The sequence below is a fragment of the Crinia signifera genome, chromosome 6 (assembly GCF_055691185.1).
Source record: "Crinia signifera chromosome 6, ASM5569118v1, whole genome shotgun sequence".
Lineage (NCBI taxonomy): Eukaryota > Metazoa > Chordata > Amphibia > Anura > Myobatrachidae > Crinia > Crinia signifera.
The window spans coordinates 8,965,657-8,990,833 of NC_139222.1; the positions used below are offsets into that span (position 1 = coordinate 8,965,657).

At 48.7% G+C, this 25,177-nt stretch overlaps 1 protein-coding gene across 5 annotated transcripts in view; it reads right to left on the reverse strand.

Annotated features, from left to right (window-relative positions):
• Positions 1-25,177, reverse strand: part of LOC146009910 (uncharacterized) — a 272,626-nt gene that overhangs the window by 232,389 nt on the left and 15,060 nt on the right. For 3 of the 5 annotated variants that reach the window (XM_083150527.1, XM_083150526.1, XM_083150528.1), the window contains exons 4-6: positions 17,906-18,029; positions 9,528-10,775; positions 7,999-9,155 (exon numbers count right to left, since the gene is read on the reverse strand). The exons of 1 other annotated variant lie outside the window; for it this stretch is intronic. In XM_083150527.1, coding sequence (XP_083006653.1) covers positions 8,257-9,155; positions 9,528-10,775; positions 17,906-18,029 — 2,271 coding nt within the window. In that variant the 3' untranslated portion in view covers positions 7,999-8,256. Of the gene's footprint in view, positions 1-7,998; positions 9,156-9,527; positions 10,776-17,905; positions 18,030-21,114; positions 21,307-22,848; positions 22,974-23,426; positions 23,554-25,177 lie in introns of those variants that run through there. One more of the 5 variants, XM_083150525.1, reaches the window with a different exon arrangement.

Genomic DNA, 25,177 nt, shown 5'->3' on the forward strand with positions numbered 1-25,177 from the left:
AAACTTATTGTATTAATGATACAGTTACTTTATTTGTGGTTTGAGCCCTTCCATTTATGAATACTGTGCTGGCCGTCAGTAACTCAATATATATTACAGTGTTTTGTAGGTTTTTGTAGGTATGTATGTCTTCGATAATGTCACATTGTATTTATTCTTTGGGACACGTCTTGCTGCCTCCCAGACAGCCCTGGCTCCTCCCCTTTTCTACCCCGCTTCCAGGCCAGGAAGCACAGTTTTTTCGGTGCTCAGAGAGGGGCTGCACAATGCCGCCTTACTTCTTTTTAAATCTTTATTTGTTCATTCTATTTTTACACCAACTGTGTCAGTGACATCACCTGGGCCCGGCAGCGGCACACCACCTACAGGTGCATGACCGCAGCTGGCCCCGGGCACTTGGAAGACCCCAATCGCGACCCCGCACGCACATTAAGTGGCTGTACAGCCCGGCGTGGGGCACTGCCGGACTGCGCTAGCAAGCGGACGGCTGGTACATCACCCGCTCCTGCTGGAGCGCATGAGGCCATTTGTTAGCAGGGGGAGTGGACTCCCCTCACACAGCCCCACCCCTGGGGACAGTATGCCCGGACAGGTGTTCCCGCCACTGCTCCTTTCCTGTATGTCTGCTGCACGTGAGGAGGGACACAGAGCACTAAGCCATCCAGGGTTTTACTCCTTCACTGCCAGGACACTTGGGCAAGTCCCCCCTGTACCCTGTTTCCTACAAGGACACAGGGTACAGCGTTTGATACTTGTTTCTTATCACGGCCACAATCGCGGGCATCGTGTGCCTTAACTTTAAGGCACACGATGCCCGCGATTTCCTTTGAAAAAAACAGTACTCGGGTACATCGCGTCGGTCGCGTGCCTTAAGAAGGCACACGACGCGATGCCCACGATTTCCCCATAGGCTTCAATGTTAAAATATTTTAACATTGAAGCCTATGCGCGCCCGACGCGATGCCCCCGATTTGTCCATAGGCTTCAATGTTAAATTATTTTAACATTGAAACTGAGTCCATTTAACATAGTAAAACATGGGAAAAGGCCCAATAAGGGCCATTTCTCATTGGCTATGGCCCCGTCATGCGTGTAAAAAATAATGGCCCCCCATTGTGGCCGCCACCCCCACGATTAACGCGAACCCGAAGCGTGGCAAAGGCAGCGGTGCGCGTCCTCCGACCTTTTCATTCCCCTACTATCCACGTCGGCGTGGAGTTGAGAATAGATTAGTGTGGCGAGCGCAGCGAGCGGACGCTGATACCTGTGAAGCCCGCGAGGGGACGCAGGGATCTGTGAAGGTATCAGCGTCCGCTCGCCACGCTTCGGGCTTGGTGGCTCGCTGCGCTCGCCACACTAATCTATTCTCGACTCCACGCCGACGTGGATAGTAGGGGAATGAAAAGGTCGGAGGACGCGCACCGCCGACCCTCGCGGGCTCGCCACGCTTCGGGTTCGCGTCAATCGTGGGGGTGGCGGCCACAATGGGGGGCCATTATTTTTTACACGCATGACGGGGCCATACCCAATGAGAAATGGTTCATATTGGCATTTTTACCATTTTTTACTATGTTAAATGGACTCAGTTTCAATGTTAAAAAAATTTAACATTGAAACCTATGGACACGATGGACCTGATTTCTCCATAGGCTTCAATGTTAAAATAATTTAACATTGAAGCCTATGGAGAAATCGGGTACGTCGCGTCGTGTGCGTTTTGGTATGCACCCGATGCGACCGACACGATTTTTTCCGACACGACCACCACGATAGAAATCGTGGTGGCCGTGCAAGGAAACAAGTACCCAGCGTTATGTACTACAGCAAGCCAAAGCAGGTTAAGGAGCAGAGTGACAGGTTTTTAGCTGACTTGTGTACTTGCTGTATATTGTGTACTGTTTTAACACTATCACTGCCTGTCAGAAGTATATTGCTGCATCACAGGCGCGTCCCCACCATTAGGTGGCTGCTTTAGCACGTCCTGTGCCCCTGAACAAAATAAAATTTATGTCTTACCTGTTAAATCTCTTTCTTCGAGGACGTCAGGGGCCACAGGGGTCCCTCCCTGCTGCGCCTGCTCTAGTTATGTTAAATGGTTCCTCTTTTGAGTGACCTCAAATATGTTCAGATTGTGTTCCTGTGAGGCTGATCTTCCTAGCCAGACGTTCATCGTGTGATGATTCGCTGTCAGTCACTTCATTGGTTACCTGTATTCTAATTTATTCAATTCAAATAACTTTTACTTAAACAGAAGCCCATAAACCAAACTACACCAACATACATCTCCACTCTTACCTCATAATATCTCCCCACCCGACCTCTTTGCTCCTCCCAAGATCTGCGTCTCTCACCCACACTCATTACTCGCTCCCATTCCCAATTGCAGGACTTTCTTCAGGCTGCACCCACTCTGCGGAATCCCCTCCCAAGCACAATAAGACTCTCCTCCAGTCCCCAAACCTATAAGCGTTCCCTGAAACACACCTCTTCAGCCACGCCTATCAGATTCCAGAACCACCCACATAACCTTTATAAACCTCTCCTATCCAATCACATCACACTTTTCATCCTCCTGACCAAAATCGCTGGGTCACTGTATTATACAGCCCAAGACCTTTGTATTCTGGTGGACTTTATGCAAAATCTAACACCTTTCCTTGTGTATTAATTACTATAATAACTGTAGATTGTAAGCCTGCGAGCAGGGCCCTCCTACCTCTATGACTGTAACTACTCAGTTTGTTGTGTCACTGTTTCCACTTGTGAAGCGCAACGGAATGTGCTGCGTTGTATAAGTAACTGTGAATAAATAAATGGCGTGATTGACAGCACTATGCAAGTGTTATATTTAACATACAATGACATTTCTTTGTTCCAATAAAATAGTAACACAGTCTTCTGTCCTGTTGCCGAGCTGCATCCGTGTCATCCTTGAATAAACATTGCCATTGGATAAGCTGGAATACTCTGTGCTGCTGTTACGGTTCTAAAGCTGCCTGTACATCAGAATGATTTCAGGGCTGAACACAGGATTCTACGGCTCGTAAGATGTATTGTGTGTGTTTTTGTGTACATCGTGAGGTGTTTCGGTACAATTAGGATACTTGGGCCCCCACATTGTGATGTGGATCTTATGTGCTGCTTACAATGCATCGTACGTTACAGCTGCCGCATACCATCAATTGTCTCATGATCGGTCATATGCATCACAAAAACAATGACCCGATACTCCTCGCGATGTGCACACAATCGATCGCACGACACGTCGAAATCGTGCATTCGTACACAATATTGCCAAGTGGACGACTTTACATAGTGTGTGTGCAATTGTGCGGAACTCTGACCCTACCGCAATAGAAGTAGGCCAATCGAGGCCGGAGTCAATGTCACATGCTCTCCCTGGCCACACCTGTTTTTCCAGGCACTCCCAGAAAATAGACGGTTAGCACCTACAAACGCCTGCTTATTGTCAATGAAATTGTGAGGGGGGGGGGGGGGGTTGCAATTAGACTCTTTAAGCTTGAGAATATGCACTATCCGTACACATGTGCAGTTCGATTTATCAATAGGATTGCAAATGTACGCAACAGAGATCAGATCTGAATAACCCCCTAGGTGTGATGTTCACGTCGGGACAGAAGAGGACTGAGAACAGAGTAGTCTAACTGCATGGGAAGAGGCATGAAGCAGGAATGGAGAAGGAAGAGGGCCGAGAATGGGAGATCTTGTATTTGGAGCTGGCACTAGTCTGATGCGCTACGAGACTGAGATCGCCGGGACAGGGGTGGTTCCATCTTGACATTATCGCTTCCTGCTTCACCCCAATAAGGTGATAGTGCAGCAACACAATATAATGGGGGAGCTGTATGAAACAGTGAAGAGAGTGGGGAAGTTGCCAATGCTAACCAATCAGCTGCTACCTATAATTTTAGAAAATGCTCTTTATAAATGTTACATCAAAGCTGATTGGCTCACTTCATCATACATCTCCCCCATAGTATTGTACCACAATACTGCTATAGCACCCTCATCTCACACTCACCAGCAGCTTCCCCTTATGTTATACTGAAGAGAGCTGCGCCCATCTGCTTGTTTTCTGCTCTAGACGCTGCGCCAGCTGTTACAGGCCCCGCCCACTCCTACTGATCAGCCTGTAGTGGCCCTGCCATGAGTTGCCATAACGACAACCCTCCCGCTTTCTGTTTAGCCGCATCGCCTGCACCATTATCCACTCTCACTGTTGCGGTCTACCCACACGCGGAGACTACACTAGATGGAGGGTTGTTGGTATGACTATAGAGGCTGTTCAGTCCCCGGTTCCTCTGTCTGCGCACATAAGCGGTGGCCATTTTGTTGAAGCTTTCTTCCACAATCTTCTTACAGTAGACTAAAAATAACAATACTTGTACTCTTGTGATATCATTATCCTGCCCTCAGATCAGAAGACCGTAGTAAACGACACTAACTGTATATCCACATCTGTCTACTCTATCAGAAAACTACTATGCGGATTACAAGAAAATGGCCGCCGGCATCTCTGGCACACTCCTTCCTCTGCTCATAGGTTACACAGCATTATGGGATGTGTAATAATGAGATGACCAGGAGCTTCGCCCAGCAGCAAACCCCCCCCCCCAGTTAAGCCCAGTACTGGGCCAGTTGTAATGAAGTCAGAGATCGGCAGACGTGAAGGATACTGGACAAACTCGAAGAAATTTACAAAAGCGGAAACCATTTACAAGGCATGGTTTTGCCTTGTAAATGGTTTCCCCCTTTAAACCTTTTGAGTGCCAACCCTCTGTGAGGGATGTTCAAAATATATTCTAAAAAAAATTGCAGTGTGGCTCACATTTGTTATATAAATTCAAATGAAAAAAAGTGTAAAAAAAATAAATAATATATATATTTCCTATAAAAGGTAACATTAAAGATCATTATGATAATAATAATAATGCTTGCTTGCAAATTTTCACACCTATTCTGAGTCACTTGGCACTCAAAGGGTTAAAAAGAATAATTAAAAAAAGGCCAATTAACAATTTCCCTTTAACTGTCTGGAGCACCAAAATCAACAACATAGTGCATTCACAGTGAAGTATTTAACAATCGATAACGGAAATCCAAAAGGCATTAGGATCCACTGAGGATGTGTTCGACCCAGGTGGCAAGGTCTATTCTATGGTCTTACTCAGTATTATTTTTACCACTTCCTAAATCTGATGTAAGAAAACCTGATATAATGACGTCTTTAATAATCCAGTTGAAACAGATAGCTTATAAAGTTAAATATCTTTATTTGGAATTAATAAAACACAGCTCAAAATAAGATGTCATCCTCTATTGTTACAACATGGAACCGGGAGGTAACTTCCACATCACAACACAATCATTTAAACAGGACATTAATAGAAGAATAGGTACTGGTTTCCTAGAACGGTGGCTACTGCGCCAATTGCTTAGAGGGCTATTCTGCGTTAAAAAAAAAAAAAAAATTGTGTCACATGGGCCATTTTAGTGGCATGCGATGCGATTTTTTTTGTTAATTTATTCACTGCTCTTATGTCCCCAGGCCCATGCAAAGGAATCGGCATGCCACACTATATAAAATCAACTCCGACGTGGATAGTGGCGGAATGAAAAGGTCGGAGGACGCGTACCGCTGCGCTCGCCACGCTTCGGGCTGGCGTGGATAGTGGGGGGGTTAATTCAAACCTAATTGCATGCCATGCTAATGGCATGGCATCGCACCCCAGAAAATCTGCATGGTATCAAAAAAATCACATGCGATTTTGCGGGAGGTGCGATGCCATGCGATGAGATGGCCTGGGGACATAAGAGCAGTGAATAAATTTATTAAAAAAAAAATAAAAAAAACGCATTGCATGCCACTATAATGGCCCTTGCGATGCGATTTCCCTACAGTGCCGTACGTAGGGAATCTGGGCGCCGTGCTAGGAAACAAGTACCGAAGAATATTACAAACGTCTAAATGAAGTTCATATAAAAATAATATACAAAGCATTTATCTCCCTATCCTGTAGCTGACAATGTAAAAAATTCATCTGTGACTTATTCACAACTTTTAGGATTGTGATTATGGGAAAAAGTCACTGGTACAAATTACTAAATTTAACAAGAGACTTTACATTCGATTTTCATTTGACGTTTGCACACAGAAAAGCGTCTCTGGATGTCACAGACTAGAAGCAAAAACGGTACTCTTTACTTAGCACGGCGCCCACGATTCTGATCGTGGTCATCGGGGGTAAAAAAAATCGCGGCCATCGCATGCGCTAAAAAAATCGGGTGCGACGCGACCGACGTGATTTCCCATAGGGAACAATGTTAAAAGTCTCAATGGACGCGATTTTACTGTTCAATGCCTCAATGGACCCGATTTTTCCATAGGAAACAATGTTAAATGGGCCACAGAGCCCAAATAGGCCACCTGAAGTGTGAAATGGGCCCCACAATTGTTAACGCCACCCCACGATCAACGTGAACCCGAAGCGTGGCGAGCGCAGCAAGCCCGCGAGGGGCGGCGGTACGCGTCCTCCGACCTTTTCATACCCCCACCATCCACGTCGGCGTGGAGTTGAGAATAAAATAGTGTGGCGAGCCCCCTGAGGGGACGCGGATACCTGTGAAGCCCGCAAAGGGACGCGTTTACCTGTGAAGGTATCCGCGTCCCCTCGCTGCGCTCGCCACACTATTCTATTCTCAACTCCACGCTGACGTGGATAGTGGGGGTATGAAAAGGTGGGAGGACGCATACCGACGCCCCACGCGGGCTCGCTACGCTTCGGGTTGACGTTGATCGTGGGGTGGCGTTAACAATTGTGGGGGCCATTTCACACTTCAGGGGGCCTATTTGGGCTCTGTGGCACATTTAACATTGCTTCCTATGGAAAAATCGGGTCCATTGAGACTTTTAACATTGTTCCCTATGGGAAATCGCGGCCATCGCGTCGCACCCGATTTTGTGGTGCATTCAATGCCCGCGATGGGCGCCGTGCTAAGTAAAGAGTACCGCAAAAACATTTACGGCTCTTTTTGACGACCTTAGGGACCATGGCAAAGAATTTTTTCCCAAAACAAGCCCAAATATTACTGCAGTAGAAAATATTTTATTGAAAGATTTGATACTTTGATATAGAGAAAGTGGTCCTCAAATTCTACAAAAAAAAAAAAAAAAAAGGAAAGGGTCCCTCTATCACTTCAATGTCGTATATTAAAAATTTTAGAATCAACTGATTGGTACCTTTACAGGAAGATCTCAGGTTTTATGGATTAATTTTTCCATCGGACATTAGCCACTTCTTTTGTCACGATTCGCTATTTTAAGATATTATATTGTTGTCTTGCGTTTCCTTTGTGTACTCGCGGGTTCTTCGGTTCTAAGACGATGTTAAGACATTTCATTTCGATACAGGCAGAATGGACGGACTTGATGTGGGTTTAACTGTAAATTGCTCAGTCAGATTCTAGAATTAGGATAGAAGATTTGTATCCCCCCCCCCCCCCCACACACACTTTCCTTTTCTGGGGTATGGGTCACTGTGTCGACCAATATTAGTTTGACGTGCATTGGATTGACCACTGAATGTCGACACATAGAATAGGTTGATAATGGTTAAAAGGTCGACACAAGCATTAGGTCGACAATGGGAAAAGTTCGACATGAGTTTCATACTTTTTGTTCCGAATGTCGACATGGACGAAGTAAAGTGTACAGCCGTGCTCGCGGGCACACTAGTTTATTCTCCCACCATGCAGTAGTGGATGGTAGGGCATGAAATACCGCCTGTCGGCAAATGACGGCTCAAAAAAAAAAAAAAAAATCTCACACATGCACAAACACAGAGGCAATCACAAGGTAGCAGACTAGCTTTCGAAGCATTTGCATCAAGCAGGCTTACTAGTTGCATAGATATATGTATTCTTAAGTACTGGTGAAAACCTAATAAGGTTTTTAAAAAAATAAAATAAATGAGAACGTTAAGGTTAATATATCATTTGCTTTACCAGTGATCACTCCATCTTGTTTTATGAATATAATAATATCTTTATCGTTCACATTCTGTAGACACTGAACAATATGTTCCGATAGGTCATCAACGCCGCGGGCAAAATTTGCTCTTCCATCATTGTCATCAGCACTTGGGAGGCCTTCGATCCCCTAAGAAGTAGCAAGGCTGTAACAAGACGAAGGGTCATTTTCACATTACTGCAAAACCTCGATCATTGGTAAAACATTCACTTTTTGACATTCTTTGCTGCGTGAATTTTCTGATGTTTCAGGAGATTTGCTTTCCGGTTACAACATTTCCCGCACTCAGGGCAAGAAAATGGTCTTTCCCCTGTGTGAATTCTCTTATGCATGTCGAGAAGTCCTTTACGGCTGAAACTTTTCCCGCACTCCGAGCAAAGAAACGGTTTCACGAACGCGTGCGTTTTTGTATGCATGTTAAAAAGTCCCACACGGCTGAAGCATTTCCCACAGTCCGGGCAACAAAATGGCTTCTCTGCGGTGGGATTTCCTTGGTGCTTGGTTTCCGGTGATCTGCGTGTAAAATATTTGCCACAGTCAGAGGAAGAAGAAGGTTTTGCGACTGCGTGAAACTTCTGACGTGTGGCCCCCTTTGCGTTGCTATCGGAACACTTTCCACGTTTGCTAGAGTACAAGTTTCTGATAATGTGACTTTTGAAGTGTGCGTTAAGCTCTGCATTATGAATAAAACAATCCCCACACAGAGGACAAGAACATAATTTGCTTTCTTTATGAATTTCTCTATGTAGAACAAGTGTGTTGTAATCTGTAAAACATTCTCCGCAGTCAGCACATATGTATTGTGTGAAGTCTATGGGTGTAAACACGTCAGTGCGTACAAGTGCTCCTCCGAGGCACGACACAGATTCCTCCACCACATGACCAGGTGGATCCGGTGTAGGATCTACGGATCTATAAATGTTGTCGTTTCCGATGTTCCCATCGTCTTCTACCTTCTCCAGCCTATTGGTTGCGTTTTGTTCATCTAACATTGAGTATTTATCTGACTGGTAATATATACCCATATCGGGATCCTCATTCATACAATCTGTTGAAGTAATAGGAGTGTGGGAACCTTCAGATAACTTTGTATCCTCAGTGGAATCTGGTAACGAGAAGAATATTGTGGTTAGATGATATACATACTTTGTTGATACAGGGCAGAAAAGGCTTCTGGGAGGAATATTCCTGCACAGGGCAGTTTGTAGACTTTCACTGGCTGACCGTGCCCTAGACATATGGGGGAGATGTAGTTTAGGACAAGACGAGACAACTTTCAAGTCTCAGTCATTATCTCCATCACGTCATGAACTTGCATATATATTATAGTTGGTTTTCCTCATCATTTATATCTGTAAATGACCAAATTGCACGATACAAACCATGGCTCATGTAACACATAAGATCAAACCTAAGTAAAGAATTATCCCTCTGACTAAGAACTTCCGGCATTTAGGATAGGACGGTGGTTTCTCACCTGTGTGACATCGCTGATGCATGGCCAGGAGACTCTTACGCGTAATCCGTTTCCCGCCCGGATAGGATTTCTCTCCCGTGTGAGTTCTCTGGTGTTCGTGGAGGTCTGAGGCACTGTCAAAGCATTTCTCACATTCCAAGAACAAATAGGGTCTCTCTACCACATGGGTTCGTTGATGAGAATTGAGATGGGACTTTCGCATAAACCGCCTCCCGCATACGGAGCAAGAAAAAGGTCTTTCTCCCGTGTGAATTCTCTCGTGGATCTCGAGATGTCCTTTATGGCTGAAACGTTTCCCACAGAACGTGCAAGTAAAGTCCTTGACCACATGAATTGCCTGGTGTTTAGTAAGAGACGTTTTGTATTGAAAGCACTTGCCGCAGTCCGGGCAAGAGAAAGGACTCTCTTGGGCGTGGCCCCTGTGATGTGTAGCAAGATCTGACTCGCTGGTAAAACATTTCCCACATTCAGGACAAGGAAACGACTTCGGCCCGGCGTGAGTCTTGGAGTGTGCGGTGAGATTTGATTTCCGGTTGAAAGATTTCCCGCACTCGGAGCAAGAAAACGGTCTCTCCCCGGTATGAATTCTCCGGTGCATAGAAAGTAGTCCTTGGCGGCTGAAACATAGTCCACAGTCAAAGCAACGAAACGGTCTATTTACTGAACGAGTTTCCATATGCGTATTACGGTCGGTGTGGGCGAGGTCTTCTCCGTCACACGAGACTGGCTCCTCCTTAATACGAGTAGAGGTAGACCGTGAATGATATGCGGGAGTATAATTACTGCCGTGTGTGAGGTGTCCTCCACCATGAGACGTTGGTTCTTCCTGTGTGTGACCTGTGGGTGTATAATTATCAGGGTGTGTGAGGTCTTCTCCATCACATGAGGCCGGTTCCTCCTTAATACTAGTAGAGGTAGACCGTGAATGATATGTGGGTGTATAACTATTGACGTGTGCGAGGTGTCCTCCATCACCTGAGGCCGGTTCCTCCTTAATATGAGTAGGTCTACCCTGTGTATAATTATCAGAGCCTAGAAGGTTTCCTCTATCACAAAAAGTGGATTTCTCCTGAGCATGACCAGATGTATGCGGTGTATGATCTGTGGGTCTAGCTATGTCGATGTTGGCGAGATTCCCTCCATCTGTAACCTTCTCCAGTCCGTGGGTTGTGTTTTGTTCATCGGTTGTTGAGTAGTCATCTGTTGGGAGGTGGGATCCTTCAGATGATGTTGTATCCTCTGTGAAATCTGGTGAAGAGAAGAACATTGTGGTTAGATTCTATACATACTGTGATAATACAGAGCTGAAAAGGCTTCTGGGAGTAATATTCCTGCACATGGTAGTCTTTGGTTCCACTGTAATCTATGGCCAAGGCAAAGACTAACGTCAAGTCTTGGCCATTTATCTTTCTTTGGACACCTCCGGTCTCCATTCTCTCAGATCACCCCCAGCAAACAAGACAATTTTAAACCTCTCCCCTATGGGATCTCCAGGATGTTCAGTATAAACAGTACATTTTACTTCTGAAGAAACATAGGTTAGTGGAAACGCATGAAGAATTTAATTCAATGGAATACCTCATGAGTAACCATCCATGCCAACATCTACCAAATAAGCCATGGCCAGTCAGGGCAGGATAAAGGTTGTGGGGGCCCTTGTCTTGAACAGAAAGTCTTCTCTATTGGCCCTTTCAAAATAAACCCTTGATTGGTTGTCTGAAGCTGGTCATACACTAATGCGATTTGCTGACATATCCTCCGATTCGGTCTGAGAAATTAGGTGAAATGTGTTTTGTCTTGTTCCACCAAGAGTGGTCAACAACGTGATTGTTGTTCTAGACGGCATCAATCAGTAGACCAGATATGGCCGGAAGTGCTTACTTCCTGGCAACGAGCATGTAGGTAAAAAAAATATATATATATTTAATCAAATTAATGCACTGTACAGGTGCGACAAATATTTTTGGCAGGAAGGGGGGGGGGGGGGGGGGGGGGGGGGCGCGCACAACATTTGTAGTTCCGCCGCTGCCGGGGTGCCTTTATATAGAGACGGCAAATTTACATTTCAAATGCGGCCTGGGCCACCAGCGAATCAGAGCTTGTGTGCCTACAACTGTATTTAGTGATAGGTTGTATTCGAAACGTCCACTGGACAAAGCGATGGGGTGGGAGAAGTGTATATGTACGCGGCATTACAGAGGACATAATGAGTGTTAGTGTCAATAGTGGGGGCATTATGTGTATGAGGGGCACTAGAAGGGGCATTATGTGTATCTGGCACTAAGATACAACAGAAGGAGCTCCCACCAAATTTCTAATTACGCCAGGCGTAACTCGGAAGTGGCGGAAACGCTGGCACCACCAGGAAAAGATGCAGAAAGCTACATCTTTTGCCATGTACCCTTTGGCATACGAGCAATTGGAAGTGTTACTGTAGGGCATCATTTGTAAGGGGCATTTTTGCATGTGGGACATAAATTGGTATCAGGAGCAGAACTGTGCATGGCATAATGTGTAATGGGCATTACAATGTGTGGCATAAAGTGTAAGGGGCATCATGCATATGTGTGGCATAAAGTGTAAGGGGCATTATGTGTATGTGTGGCATAAAGTGTAAGGGGCAGTATGGTGTGTGTGTGTGGCATACAGTGTAAGGAGCATTATGGTGCGTGGGGCATAATATGTAAGAGGCATTACTATAAGAAGGAGAGGGGGGTGCCAAAAAAAGGAGAGTTATGGTAGACCTACCTTTGTTAACTCCCTTTCCTTGAAGTCCATGGGAACCACAGGGGACATCGGGGTTGTAGGCGGATCCAGGGGGTCCGAGGCACCAATCAGCGAAGCTCTTTTAAGATTTTACCCAGCATGCCCGGGCCCTCTCCCCTACAACCCCGCCTCCAGGCTACTGCCGCCAGTTTTTGGTAACAAGCCAAGAGCAGGAAGCGGAGAAGAGAAGAGGACAGAGAACACACATGCCCAGAGACTCATACATACATAGCATGAACATGGAATGGTCAGAACGGGTCACAGTATCAGAACATCACGTAAAGGTGAACCTCAGTGGCAAATTAAAAAAAAAAAGGGTGGGCGCCCTGTGGTTCCCATGGACTTCAAGGAAAGGGAGTTAACAAAGGTAGGTCTACCATAACTCTCCTTTTCCTTGTCAGGGTCCATGGGTCCCACAGGGGACATCGGGGATGTCACAAGCCGTATTCTAAGGGAGGGAATTTGCCTGAGGTGTCAGCAGAACCCGATGACCGAAGGAGGCATCCTGGGAGGCGAACGTGTCAAAGGCGTAGAACTTAATAAACGTCTGGACGGATGACCATGTTGCAGCCTTGCACAGCTGTTCGGCAGAAGCACCCCTGCTTGCTGCCCATGAAGGACCAACCGCTCTAGTAGAGTGTGCCTTGACAGCAGCCGGAATGGGCCTGTTAGACTGAAGATATGCCTGTTGTATAGCCATGCGAATCCAGCGGGCAATGGTTTGTTTACCCGCTGGCCAACCCTTTTTGTGAAAACCATATAAAACAAAGAGGGAATCTGATTTCCTGACCGATTTAGTACGGTCGATATAGATGGTCAGAGCTCTGACCACATCCAGCAACTTTTCATCTGGTGAGAGATCATCTAATGTGAATGCAGGTACCACGATTTCCTGGTTCACGTGGAATTTTGACACAACCTTGGGCAGGTAGGAAGACCTAGTCCGTAACACTGCCCTATCACTGTGGAACACCAGGAAGGGTGATTTACACGATAGTGCAGATAGGTCCGACACTCTGCGTGCGGAGGCAATGGCCAGGAGGAAGACAGTTTTGACTGTCAGCCATTTAAGCTCCACTGATGGTAGTGGTTCAAACGGTGGTTTGGTTAGAGCTTGTAGTACTAAAGATAAGTCCCACGGAGTAGTGGGAGGGACAAAGGGAGGCTGTATGTGTACCACTCCCTGTAAGAATGTGCGTATGTCAGGTAAAAACGCAATCTTTCTCTGAAACCATACTGAGAGGGCTGAGATCTGGACTTTCAGAGAAGCCAGTCTTAGTCCCAAGTCCAATCCTTTTTGAAGGAAGGCCAATATCCTGGCTGTTTTGAAAATCTTGGGGTCATATTTCTTAGAAGTGCACCAAGTGAAAAAGGAATGCCAAGTCCGGTAATATATCTTTGAAGATGCTGGCTTGCGAGCCTGGATCATCGTCTTAGCCACCTTGTCAGAAAAACCTTTGCTCTTTAATAAGGCAATTTCAAGAGCCACGCCGTCAAAGACAGGCGCTGAGGGTCTGGATGAAGACATGGCCCCTGACTCAACAGATCTTGACGAAGAGGCAATAGCCAGGGGGGCTGGTGTGTCAGTTGTTGTAGGTCCACGTACCAGTGTCTGCGTGGCCAGTCTGGGGCAATGAGAAGGAGAGTTCCTCCTTCTTGCCTGAACTTTCTGATCACCCTGGGGATCATGTTTATCGGAGGGAACACGTATGGGAGGTGAAACTTCCACGGTACGGACAGGGCATCCGTGAAGCAGGCCTGAGGGTCCCTGGTCCTTGTCCCGAAGCGTGGGACTTTGAAGTTGTGTCTGGACGCCATGAGGTCTACGTCTGGCGTGCCCCAGATTTGCGTCAGACTGACAAACACCTCCGGGTGTAGGGACCACTCCCCCGGGTGGATATCCTGTCGGCTCAAGAAGTCCGCCTCCCAGTTCAGGACTCCTGGGATGAAGACTGCCGACAGGGCTAGAAGATGTTCCTCCGCCCAGGTAAGAATCCTGGAGACTTCCCGGAGAGCGGCGACACTTCGGGTTCCTCCCTGGCGGTTTATGTATGCCACTGCCGTGGCGTTGTCTGACCTGATCTGAACAGGTTTTCCCTGTAACAGATCCTGAGACTGAAGTAGGGCATTGTAGGCTGCTCGAATCTCTAGAACATTGATGGACAAGCGAGATTCTGGTGCGGTCCACACGCCTTGCAAGGACCGGGATCCTACTACCGCCCCCCAGCCTCGTAGGCTGGCGTCTGAGGTTAGAACTATCCATTCCTTGAACCAGAATAGTCTCCCCTGGTTTAGGTGGTCCATCTGTTCCCACCACAGGAGGGAATCCTTGACCTCCTGTGTTAGGGAGAGAAACGTCGACTTGACGTGTTGTGGTAAACCATCCCATTTCGCCAGGACGAGACCCTGGAGTGGATGGGAGTGGAACTGGGCCCACTCGACCATGTCGAATGTGGACACCATCCGACCCAATATTTTCATGGCCCAGTGAACCGAGACTCTTGGTCTCTGAGCAAAGGTCTGGATTCGCTGTATTAAATCCCTGGCCTTGTCGTTTGGGAGAAACAGTCGCAGGGCTCTGGTGTCCAGTAGAGCTCCCAGATGCAACATTCTCTGGGAGGGGATCATGGAGGATTTTTCCCAGTTGAGGAGCCACCCGTGAGTCTGTAAAATGGAGATCGTTGTCTGCAGGTGAGATGTTAAGACCTCTGGTGACTTGGCTACAATCAACAGGTCGTCCAAGTAGGGGAAGACCCTGATTCCCTGCTTGTGTAGAAGCTCTGCCATTATTGCCATGATTTTTGTAAAAATCCTTGGCGCCGTTGCTAGGCCGAATGGGAGGGCCTGAAACTGGTAGTGACTCTTGAGAATCGCAAAACGCAGATACTTCTGGTGGGCAGATAGAATGGGGATGTGGAGGTATGCGTCTCTGATATCTAATGAGACCATGTAATCCCCCTCCTCTAGAGCCAGGATGATAGTCCTCAAGGTCTCCATACTGAACTTTGTGACTTTTACCACCTTGTTCAGTGCCTTGTGGTTTAGAATGGGGCGGAACGTACCATTTGGTTTTGGCACCAGAAACAAGGTTGAGTAGAAGCCGAGGCCTCTCTGGTGCCCAGGCACGGGAACAATGACCCGAGACCGAAGCAAGGTCTGTAGGATAATCCGCAGTTGTTCTGCTTTCCATGGGTCTTTTGGGAGACCTGTGCAGAAGAACCTTCTTGGGGGGGGGGGGGGGGGCTTTGAGAAGGATATGGCGTACCCCTGCGACACTACTTCCCTCACCCAGGCATCCTTTGTAGTGGATAGCCACTGGTGAGCGAAGTACAGGAGTCTGCCTCCCACTTGGGGGTCCGCCTGTGGGAGGCTGGCCCCGTCATGCGGAAGGCTTGTCGGCCTTGGGAGGAGCCTGTCTGGCGGCCCAAGGCTGCTTGGGTTTGGGTTTGCCAGTCTTATGAGCGGGCGAGGGTCTGGTGTAGGACTGACCTCTGGCCTTGCCTTGGGGGCGAAAGGGCCGAAAGGACTGGGTCCTAGGCCTTTGAGGTAGAGCCGTAGGGAGGCAGGCTGTCTTAGCTGACGCCAAGGAAGCCACAATTTTATTTAACTCCTCCCCGAATAAGTTTTCCCCTTTAAAGGGCAAGAGTTCCAGAGTCCTTTTTGACTCCAGGTCCGCCTTCCATGACCGAAGCCAGATAATCCGGCGTGCCAGAACTGAACTGGCGGAGGCTCTGGCAGCTAGAGTGCCGGCGTCCGACATAGCATCCATGATGTATGATGCTGCTTGTTTGATGTGTTGCATACACAACCTTGCATCCTCGGATGCGACTGGGGTCAGTTCATCCTCTATTACTTGTAACCAAGGTGATATGGCCTTTGCCGCCCAAGTAGCTGCAATGGTAGGCCTCTGAACTGCCCCTGTGTAAGAAAATGCTGCCTTGAGAGCATTTTCAAGGCGCCTGTCTGTCTGGTCCTTCAGAGCTGACCCTGAGGCTACAGGGAGCACTGAAGGTTTAACCAGCCTAGACACGTGCTCGTCCACCGTGGGAGGAATTTCCCATGGGGTGCAATCTTCTGGAGGGAGAGGGTATCTAGCCAACATCTTTTTAGGGATATTGGCTCTTTTCCCCAAGGCCTCCCATTGATCTCTCCTAATTCTGATAAATGATCAGAATGTGGGAACTGGGCCTTAATTACCTTCTGCTTTTTAAAGACGTCCCTGGTCTTAGCAGTGGGTTCAGGTTCATCTGCATCTGACAGAAGAACCTCACGGATAGCATAAATAAGACCTGCTATGTCAGGGGCCTCAGCCTGAGATGCGGGAGGATCAGTAGGCATAGGGTCATCCTGATCGTCATCTGGCATGATGTCGCCATCATCTGCATTATCGGGGTCATCCCCGCCATCGTCTGTGTCATCAGAGCCATCCCTGGTTACCGGTAGCAACGGATTTATCAAGGATCTACTGGGTTGTGCAGCATGTGGCAGTAGCTTCTGCATAGCTGCCGTAGTCTGCTGCAAGGTCTGCACCGTGGTCGACAGAGCATCCACCCATGGTGGGGGGGGGCTGTACTACAGGGGGTGCTACAGCATTAGGGAGACGATCCACCAGGGTGCCCAACAGCTGTTGAAAAGCTGCCCATGGTGGTTGAGGGGCCCCCGAGGGCTGGGATTGGGCAGGAGGGGTAAAGCAATTGACACATAGCCCATCCTGGATGACATCCATGTCAGACAGACCTGCAGCGCAGCTCTTGCAAGACAAGAGCAAGGGAGATTCTGTCTGGTTGCGCCCCCGTTTGGACATAGTGTGAACACTCCCAATAGGGGGGGGATACAGTGCACAGTAGGTAGCTCAGTACAAGAGGACCTAGAGTGATCCACTGACAGTATATGACCTCTGAGGTAAAAACCTCACTTAGAAGTAAAGTGGATAGTTTAAGAAAAAAAACTGACAGAGAAACAAAGTACTAGCACAAAGTCACATACACACTATATTAGCCAATATAGATAAGCAAACACACCCTATATCAACCACAGTACTCTATGGAGCAAAGGGGGAGTGAGGGTGGCAGATTTAAAAATAAAAATGATAAGCTTCATATGGAATCACCTCAAGGAGGTGATTCCTGCTGAATTAAAGGTGCGTCTGCTTCCTGCAGGCACCAACAAAAAACTGGCGGCAGTAGCCTGGAGGCGGGGTTGTAGGGGAGAGGGCCCGGGCATGCTGGGTAAAATCTTAAAAGAGCTTCGCTGATTGGTGCCTCGGACCCCCTGGATCCGCCTACAACCCCGATGTCCCCTGTGGGACCCATGGACCCTGACAAGGAAATACCCTTTCTGCAGACACCCAGCTACCCCATTTACTGATAGGGGTTGGACAGTTATGTACAGTGATCTCAAATCATAAATTACAGCTCAGTAACAAAATGTGACTCCACCCTTAAGGCCCCAATACACTGGGCCGATTTGCTCGGATTTCAGCCGATTCCGACGGATGAGTCGCAGGCAATTAATTGCATGTAAAAATGGCACATCAAGTGCCAAATAGTAAGCGAGCCTCCTGGCGTGCTGCCAGGGCTCTGTAGACATACAACAATTATGTCTCCTCTTACCCAGTGATGTGAGGGGCCGGTGATTCTCCATCATCACGTCCTTGTACAGACCCCTGTGTTCCTCTATATACTCCCACTCCTCCATGGAGAGATAGACAGTGACATCCTCACACCTTATAGGAACCTGACACACACAATGATACAGTCATCACCCAGACACATCCCCCGGTGTTACTGTATAACGTCCCACTCCCAGCAGTCACCTCTCCGGTCACATCCCCCGGTGTTACTGTATAATGTCCCATTCCCAGCAGTCACCTCTCCGGTCACATCCCCCGGTGTTACTGTATAATGTCCCATTCCCAGCAGTCACTTCTCCGGTCACATCCCCGGTGTTGCTGTATAACGCCCCATTCCCAGCAGTCACCTCTCCGGTCACATCCCCCGGTGTTACTGTATAACGTCACATTCCCAGCAGTCACCTCTCCGGTCACATCCCCGGTGTTACTGTATAACATCCCATTCCCAGCAGTCACCTCTCCGGTCACATCCCCCGGTGTTACTGTATAACGCCCCATTCCCAGCAGTCACCTCTCCAGTCACATCCCCCGGTGTTACTGTATAACGCCCCATTCCCAGCAGTTACCTCTCCAGTCACATCCCCCGGTGTTACTGTATAACGCCCCATTCCCAGCAGTCACCTCTCCGGTCACATCCCCCGGTGTTACTGTATAACGTCCCATTCCCAGCAGTCACCTCTCCGGTCACATCCCCGGTGTTACTGTATAACGTCCCATTCCCAGCAGTCACCTCTCCGGTCACATCCCCCGGTGTTACTGTATAACGCCCCATTCCCAGCAGTCACCTCTCCGGTCACATCCCCCGGTGTTACTGTATAACGCCCCATTCCCAGCAGTCACCTCTCCGGTCACATCCCCCGGTGTTACTGTATAACATCCCATTCCCAGCAGTCACCTCTCCGGTCACATCCCCCGGTGTTACTGTATAACGCCCCATTCCCAGCAGTCACCTCTCCAGTCACATCCCCCGGTGTTACTGTATAACGCCCCATTCCCAGCAGTCACCTCTCCAGTCACATCCCCCGGTGTTACTGTATAACGCCCCATTCCCAGCAGTCACCTCTCCGGTCACATCCCCCGGTGTTACTGTATAACGTCCCATTCCCAGCAGTCACCTCTCCGGTCACATCCCCGGTGTTACTGTATAACGTCCCATTCCCAGCAGTCACCTCTCCGGTCACATCCCCCGGTGTTACTGTATAACGCCCCATTCCCAGCAGTCACCTCTCCGGTCACATCCCCCGGTGTTACTGTATAACGCCCCATTCCCAGCAGTCACCTCTCCGGTCACATCCCCCGGTGTTACTGTATAACGCCCCATTCCCAGCAGTCACCTCTCCGGTCACATCCCCCGGTGTTACTGTATAACGCCCCATTCCCAGCAGTCACCTCTCCGGTCACATCCCCCGGTGTTACTGTATAACGTCACATTCCCAGCAGTCACCTCTCCGGTCACATCCCCCGGTGTTACTGTATAACGTCCCATTCCCAGCAGTCACCTCTCCGGTCACATCCCCGGTGTTACTGTATAACGTCCCATTCCCAGCAGTCACCTCTCCGGTCACATCCCCCGGTGTTACTGTATAACGTCCCATTCCCAGCAGTCACCTCTCCGGTCACATCCCCCGGTGTTACTGTATAACGTCCCATTCCCAGCAGTCACCTCTCCGGTGACATCCCCCGGTGTTACTGTATAACGTCCCATTCCCAGCAGTCACCTCTCCGGTGACATCCCCCGGTGTTACTGTATAACGTCCCATTCCCAGCAGTCACCTCTCCGGTCACATCCCCCGGTGTTACTGTATAACGTCCCATTCCCAGCAGTCACCTCTCCGGTCACATCCCCCGGTGTTACTGTATAACGTCCCATTCCCAGCAGTCACCTCTCCGGTCACATCCCCCGGTGTTACTGTATAACGTCCCATTCCCAGCAGTCACCTCTCCGGTCACATCCCCCGGTGTTACTGTATAACGTCCCATTCCCAGCAGTCATCTCTCCGGTCACATCCCCCGGTGTTACTGTATAACATCCCATTCCCAGCAGTCATCTCTCCGGTCACATCCCCCGGTGTTACTGTATAACGTCCCATTCCCAGCAGTCATCTCTCCGGTCACATCCCCCGGTGTTACTGTATAACATCCCATTCCCAGCAGTCACCTCTCCGGTCACATCCCCCGGTGTTACTGTATAACGTCCCATTCCCAGTAGTCACCTCTCCGGTCACATCCCCCGATGTTACTGTATAACGTCCCATTCCCAGCAGTCACCTCTCCAGTCACATCCCCCGGTGTTACTGTATAACGTCCCATTCCCAGCAGTCACCTCTCCGGTCACATCCCCCGGTGTTACTGTATAACGTCCCATTCCCAGCAGTCACCTCTCCGGTCACATCCCCGATGTTACTGTATAACATCCCATTCCCAGCAGTCACCTCTCCAGTCACATCCTCCGGTGTTACTGTATAACGTCCCATTCCCAGCAGTCACCTCTCCTGTCACATCCCCCGGTGTTACTGTATAACGTCACATTCCCAGCAGTCACATCCCCCGGTGTTACTGTATAACGTCCCATTCCCAGCAGTCACCTCTCCGGTCACATCCCCCGGTGTTACTGTATAGCATCTCATTCCCAGCAGTCACCTCTCCGGTCACATCCCCCGGTGTTACTGTATAGCATCTCATTCCCAGCAGTCACCTCTCCGGTCACATCCCCCGGTGTTACCGTATAATGTCCCATTCCCAGCAGTCACCTCTCCGGTCACATCCCCCGGTGTTACTGTATAGCATCTCATTCCCAGCAGTCACCTCTCCGGTCACATCCCCCGGTGTTACTGTATAACGTCCCATTCCCAGCAGTCAACTCTCCGGTCACATCTCCCCGGTGTTACTGTATAACGTCCCATTCTCAGCAGTCACCTCTCCGGTCACATCCCCCGGTGTTACTGTATAACGTCCCATTCCCAGCAGTCACCTCTCCGGTCACATCCCCCGGTGTTACTGTAGAACACCCCATTCCCAGCAGTCATCACCCAGTCACATCCCCCGATGTTACGGTATAACGTCCCAATCCCAGCAATCACCTCTCCGGTCACATCCCCCGGTGTTACCGTATAAAGTCCCATTCCCAGCAGTCATCACCCAGTCACATCCCCCGATGTTACTGTATAGCGTCCCATTCCCAGCAGTCACCTCTCTGGTCAGCAGCTGGATGATCTTTTTGGTGAGTTCCAGGATCTTCTGGTCATTGTGCCTCTCATGTATCATTGAGTGAGGTGGAGGCAACGGGATGGGGCTTGGGGTCCTGTTAATCCCTCCTGATACACAGGGTTGGCTGCTGGGTGTCACACGTTTCTCAGATGTCTTCTTCACTACTTTGTAACCCTGTGTATTAAGAAAGATATCAATATATATAACGATGTATTTTATCAAAAATCTTCACCTCCCCAGTCAGGTCCCTGTGTCAGTAATAGAGATAAGAGTGATGTCACTGTGATGCTCCCAGACCCCCTCACCTCCCCAGTCAGGTCCCTGTGTCAGTGATAGAGATAATAGTGATGTCACTGTGACGCTCCCAGACCCCCTCACCTCCCCGGTCAGGTCCCTGTGTTAGTAATAGAGATAAGAGTGACGTCACTGCGACGGTCCCAGACCCCCTCACCTCCCCGGTCAGGTCCCTGTGTCAGTGATAGAGATAATAGTGATGTCACTGTGACGCTCCCAGACCCCCTCACCTCCCCGGTCAGGTCTCTGTGTTAGTAATAGAGATAAGAGTGACGTCACTGCGACGGTCCCAGACCCCCTCACCTCCCCGGTCAGGTCCCTGTGTCAGTAATAGAGATAACAGTGATGTCACTGTGACGCTCCCAGACCCCCTCACCTCCCCGGTCAGCTCCCTGTGTCAGTAATAGAGATAATAGTGACGTCACTGTGACGCTCCCAGACCCCCTCACCTCCCCGGTCAGGTCCCTGTGTCAGTGATAGAGATAAGAGTGACGTCACTGTGACGCTCCCAGACCCCCTGACCTCCCCGGTCAGCTCCCTGTGTCAGTGATAGAGATAAGAGTGACGTCACTGTGACGCTCCCAGACCCCCTCACCTCCCCGATCAGCTCCCTGTGTCAGTGATAGAGATAAGAGTGACGTCACTGTGACGCTCCCAGACCCCCTCACCTCCCCGGTCAGCTCCCTGTGTCAGTGATAGAGATAAGAGTGACGTCACTGTGACGCTCCCAGACCCCCTCACCTCCCCGGTCAGCTCCCTGTGTCAGTGATAGAGATAAGAGTGACGTCACTGTGACGCTCCCAGACCCCCTCACCTCCCCGGTCAGCTCCCTGTGTCAGTGATAGAGATAAGAGTGACGTCACTGTGACGCTCCCAGACCCCCTCACCTCCCCGGTCAGCTCCCTGTGTCAGTAATAGAGATAAGAGTGACGTCACTGTGACGTTCCCAGACCCCCTCACCTCCCCGGTCAGCTCCCTGTGTCAGTAATAGAGATAAGAGTGACGTCACTGTGACGCTCCCAGACCCCCTCACCTCCCCGGTCAGGTCCCTGTGTCAGTAATAGAGATAAGAGTGACGTCACTGTGACGTTCCCAGACCCCCTCACCTCCCCAGTCAGGTCCCTGTGTCAGTAATAGAGATAAGAGTGATGTCACTGTGACGCTCCCAGACCCCCTCACCTCCCCAGTCAGGTCCCTCTGTCAGTAATAGAGATAAGAGTGATGTCACTGTGACGCTCCCAGACCCCCTCACCTCCCCAGTCAGGTCCCTGTGTCACAGACCCCCTCACCTCCCCGGTCAGGTCCCCGTGTCAGTAATAGAGATAAGAGTGATGTCACTGTGACGCTCCCAGACCCCCTCACCTCCCCAGTCAGGTCCCTGTGTCAGTAATAGAGATAAGAGTGATGTCACTGTGACCTCACCTCCCCGGTCAGCAGGTAGATGATCTCCAGGGTGAGGTGTAATAGCTTCTCAGTTATATGACCCTTGTCCTTTGTCATCCTGGCAGTGTCAGACGCTGTATAAACCAGTTAGCATTAGCCAAGTCCTAGAAAATGATAATAAGAATTAGACTAAAAAAAGGCAATAAAAGGGCCGAGACTCCATTCTGGGCAGACGGACAGGCAGGACACCTGTGTAGAAGTTTAACAATGATACAGGTTAGTTACTATAAGACAATGGACCTATAATCTATTATACAGGGTCACACAATAACAAACATATAATAATAATGAGGTATTACAGTGCAGGGTATATGAGCAGCGTGTACGCCCCATGTACATGAAGCACACACACACCAAACACATGCAGAAAGGGACTGGGTCGACACATGAAATATGATGACATGGTTCAGGTCGACAGGGTTGGAAGATCGACACAAGCATTAAGTCGACAGTCAAAATGACGACATGAGTTTTTCACAGGTTTATTATAGCTGGTCTACCTGACTAACATGGCACCAAAACCTACTCCACCTGTATAATAAGGTGAGCACCATTACCTCCCGCCAAGCACAGCAATGTCTCCTCCTCTCTCTCTCTCTAGTTCCTCAGCTTCGGAGATAGTAAATACCGCCTTTTTTCCCCTGCGTTTACTTCCGCAACGTGCGTTCCAGACAGTTCGGACGTCACGGTAAAGCAGTGCATTGTGGGAGGTGTATTTCAGGTTGCCTATATGTACTGTTGAATAGCGTAAGGCGGACTGCAACATCCAGAATGCATTGCGACGGGCGGCAGCCAGGGCGAGGGAAGGAAGACTGACGTCACGTCTCCTGTGTTTGTGGAACCTTAAGGAAATCGCATATAGGGCGCTCTAGCCAGCGCCCTCTGTGCTCAGTATCGGTACTGCAGCCTCCCTCCACCATTTACTCCGCCATCTTGTGGCCAACTAGAGAACGGCAGCTTCTGTGCATATCATCATTTATTACTGTTAAAATGACACTTGCACCTAGTGATCTATACTGAATAGTAGATCCTCTGCCTGACCATTACCTTAATTATCATCATCATTATTATTGTTGATAATATTATTATAAATAATCATATTGCCTGTCAAATGTATGACTGAATTTGTCACCAGTTATTTATATAGCGCACTTATTCTGCAGCACAGTACAGAGAATATTTGACCTCAGGAGCGCACAACGAATGTCAAACAGGTCCGAAATGGCCTGTATTCATCCGATATATTGGGCCAATCCATCCGAATCGTCTGAAAACAGGCCAAAACGAACCTGTGTATGGGCACATTTACATTCTATATTCCCCCACCATATGTACACACACACATTTATTCATTTACCTTCCAGCATCTGAAGAGCAGAAAACCATACAAATTTGGAAATAGGGAGTGGTCATGGGTAGGGGGTGTAGCCATGCCCCCTTTCTTACACTTTCAATGGCGACTTGGAGACCCAGAAAACCGGTACAAAGAGTACAAGCCATAAAAACCGGTACTGTACCGGACAAAGAGGTACTGTGTGGGGTATGCATTCAGGCTGGGGTTAATGCGGTTACACCAGTATATGTTTGGAATATGGGAGGAAATAGAAGAACCCAAAGGAAACCCACGCAAGCACGGGGAGAATATACAAACTCCACATGGTCAGTCATGGTGGGAATCGCACCTATAGCCTCAGTGCTGTGCTAACCACTACATCGCCCATGCTCCAAACTGGCTCCTAACTGCCAGTTTTCAAAAGCAGCTTGTCTCAGGAAGAACTGATTGGTTGGTACCAATGCTTAGTAATCTGCCCCTGAGCGAGAAAAGAATGTCACCATTGTTCCTGGAGAGGAACTACTGCCCCTTTTATTTGGATCTCATTACAGCAGCCCAGGTCAGCTGAGCCACCTTGTGGGAAAGAGGAGGGACTAATCCATCACTAAGTGCATTCCGTTAGCTCGGCGTTCGTTGTCTGTGAATGGCGATTGGTTGCTTAAAAAGAAATCGTATATCACCTGGAACCCAGAACGAGCTGAAAGTATTTCGATAGAGCAGCTTGTTTCAACCCTGAATGGAAGGCACACAGCTATCTTATATATTATATTATCCTTTATGTACATGGTGGCACCGCACACAATACATAGGCAGAAACAGTGGCCACAAAAAACCAAGAACAAAAAAACAACACAAAAGACTTATAGCTCAAAATGCTGCAGAATATGAATACAAGCTACATAAGCATCGATGCACATGAGATATCCAATCCATTGGTTTGTTGCTGCTTCTGGCAATGTTGGGTTAAGTGAGGGA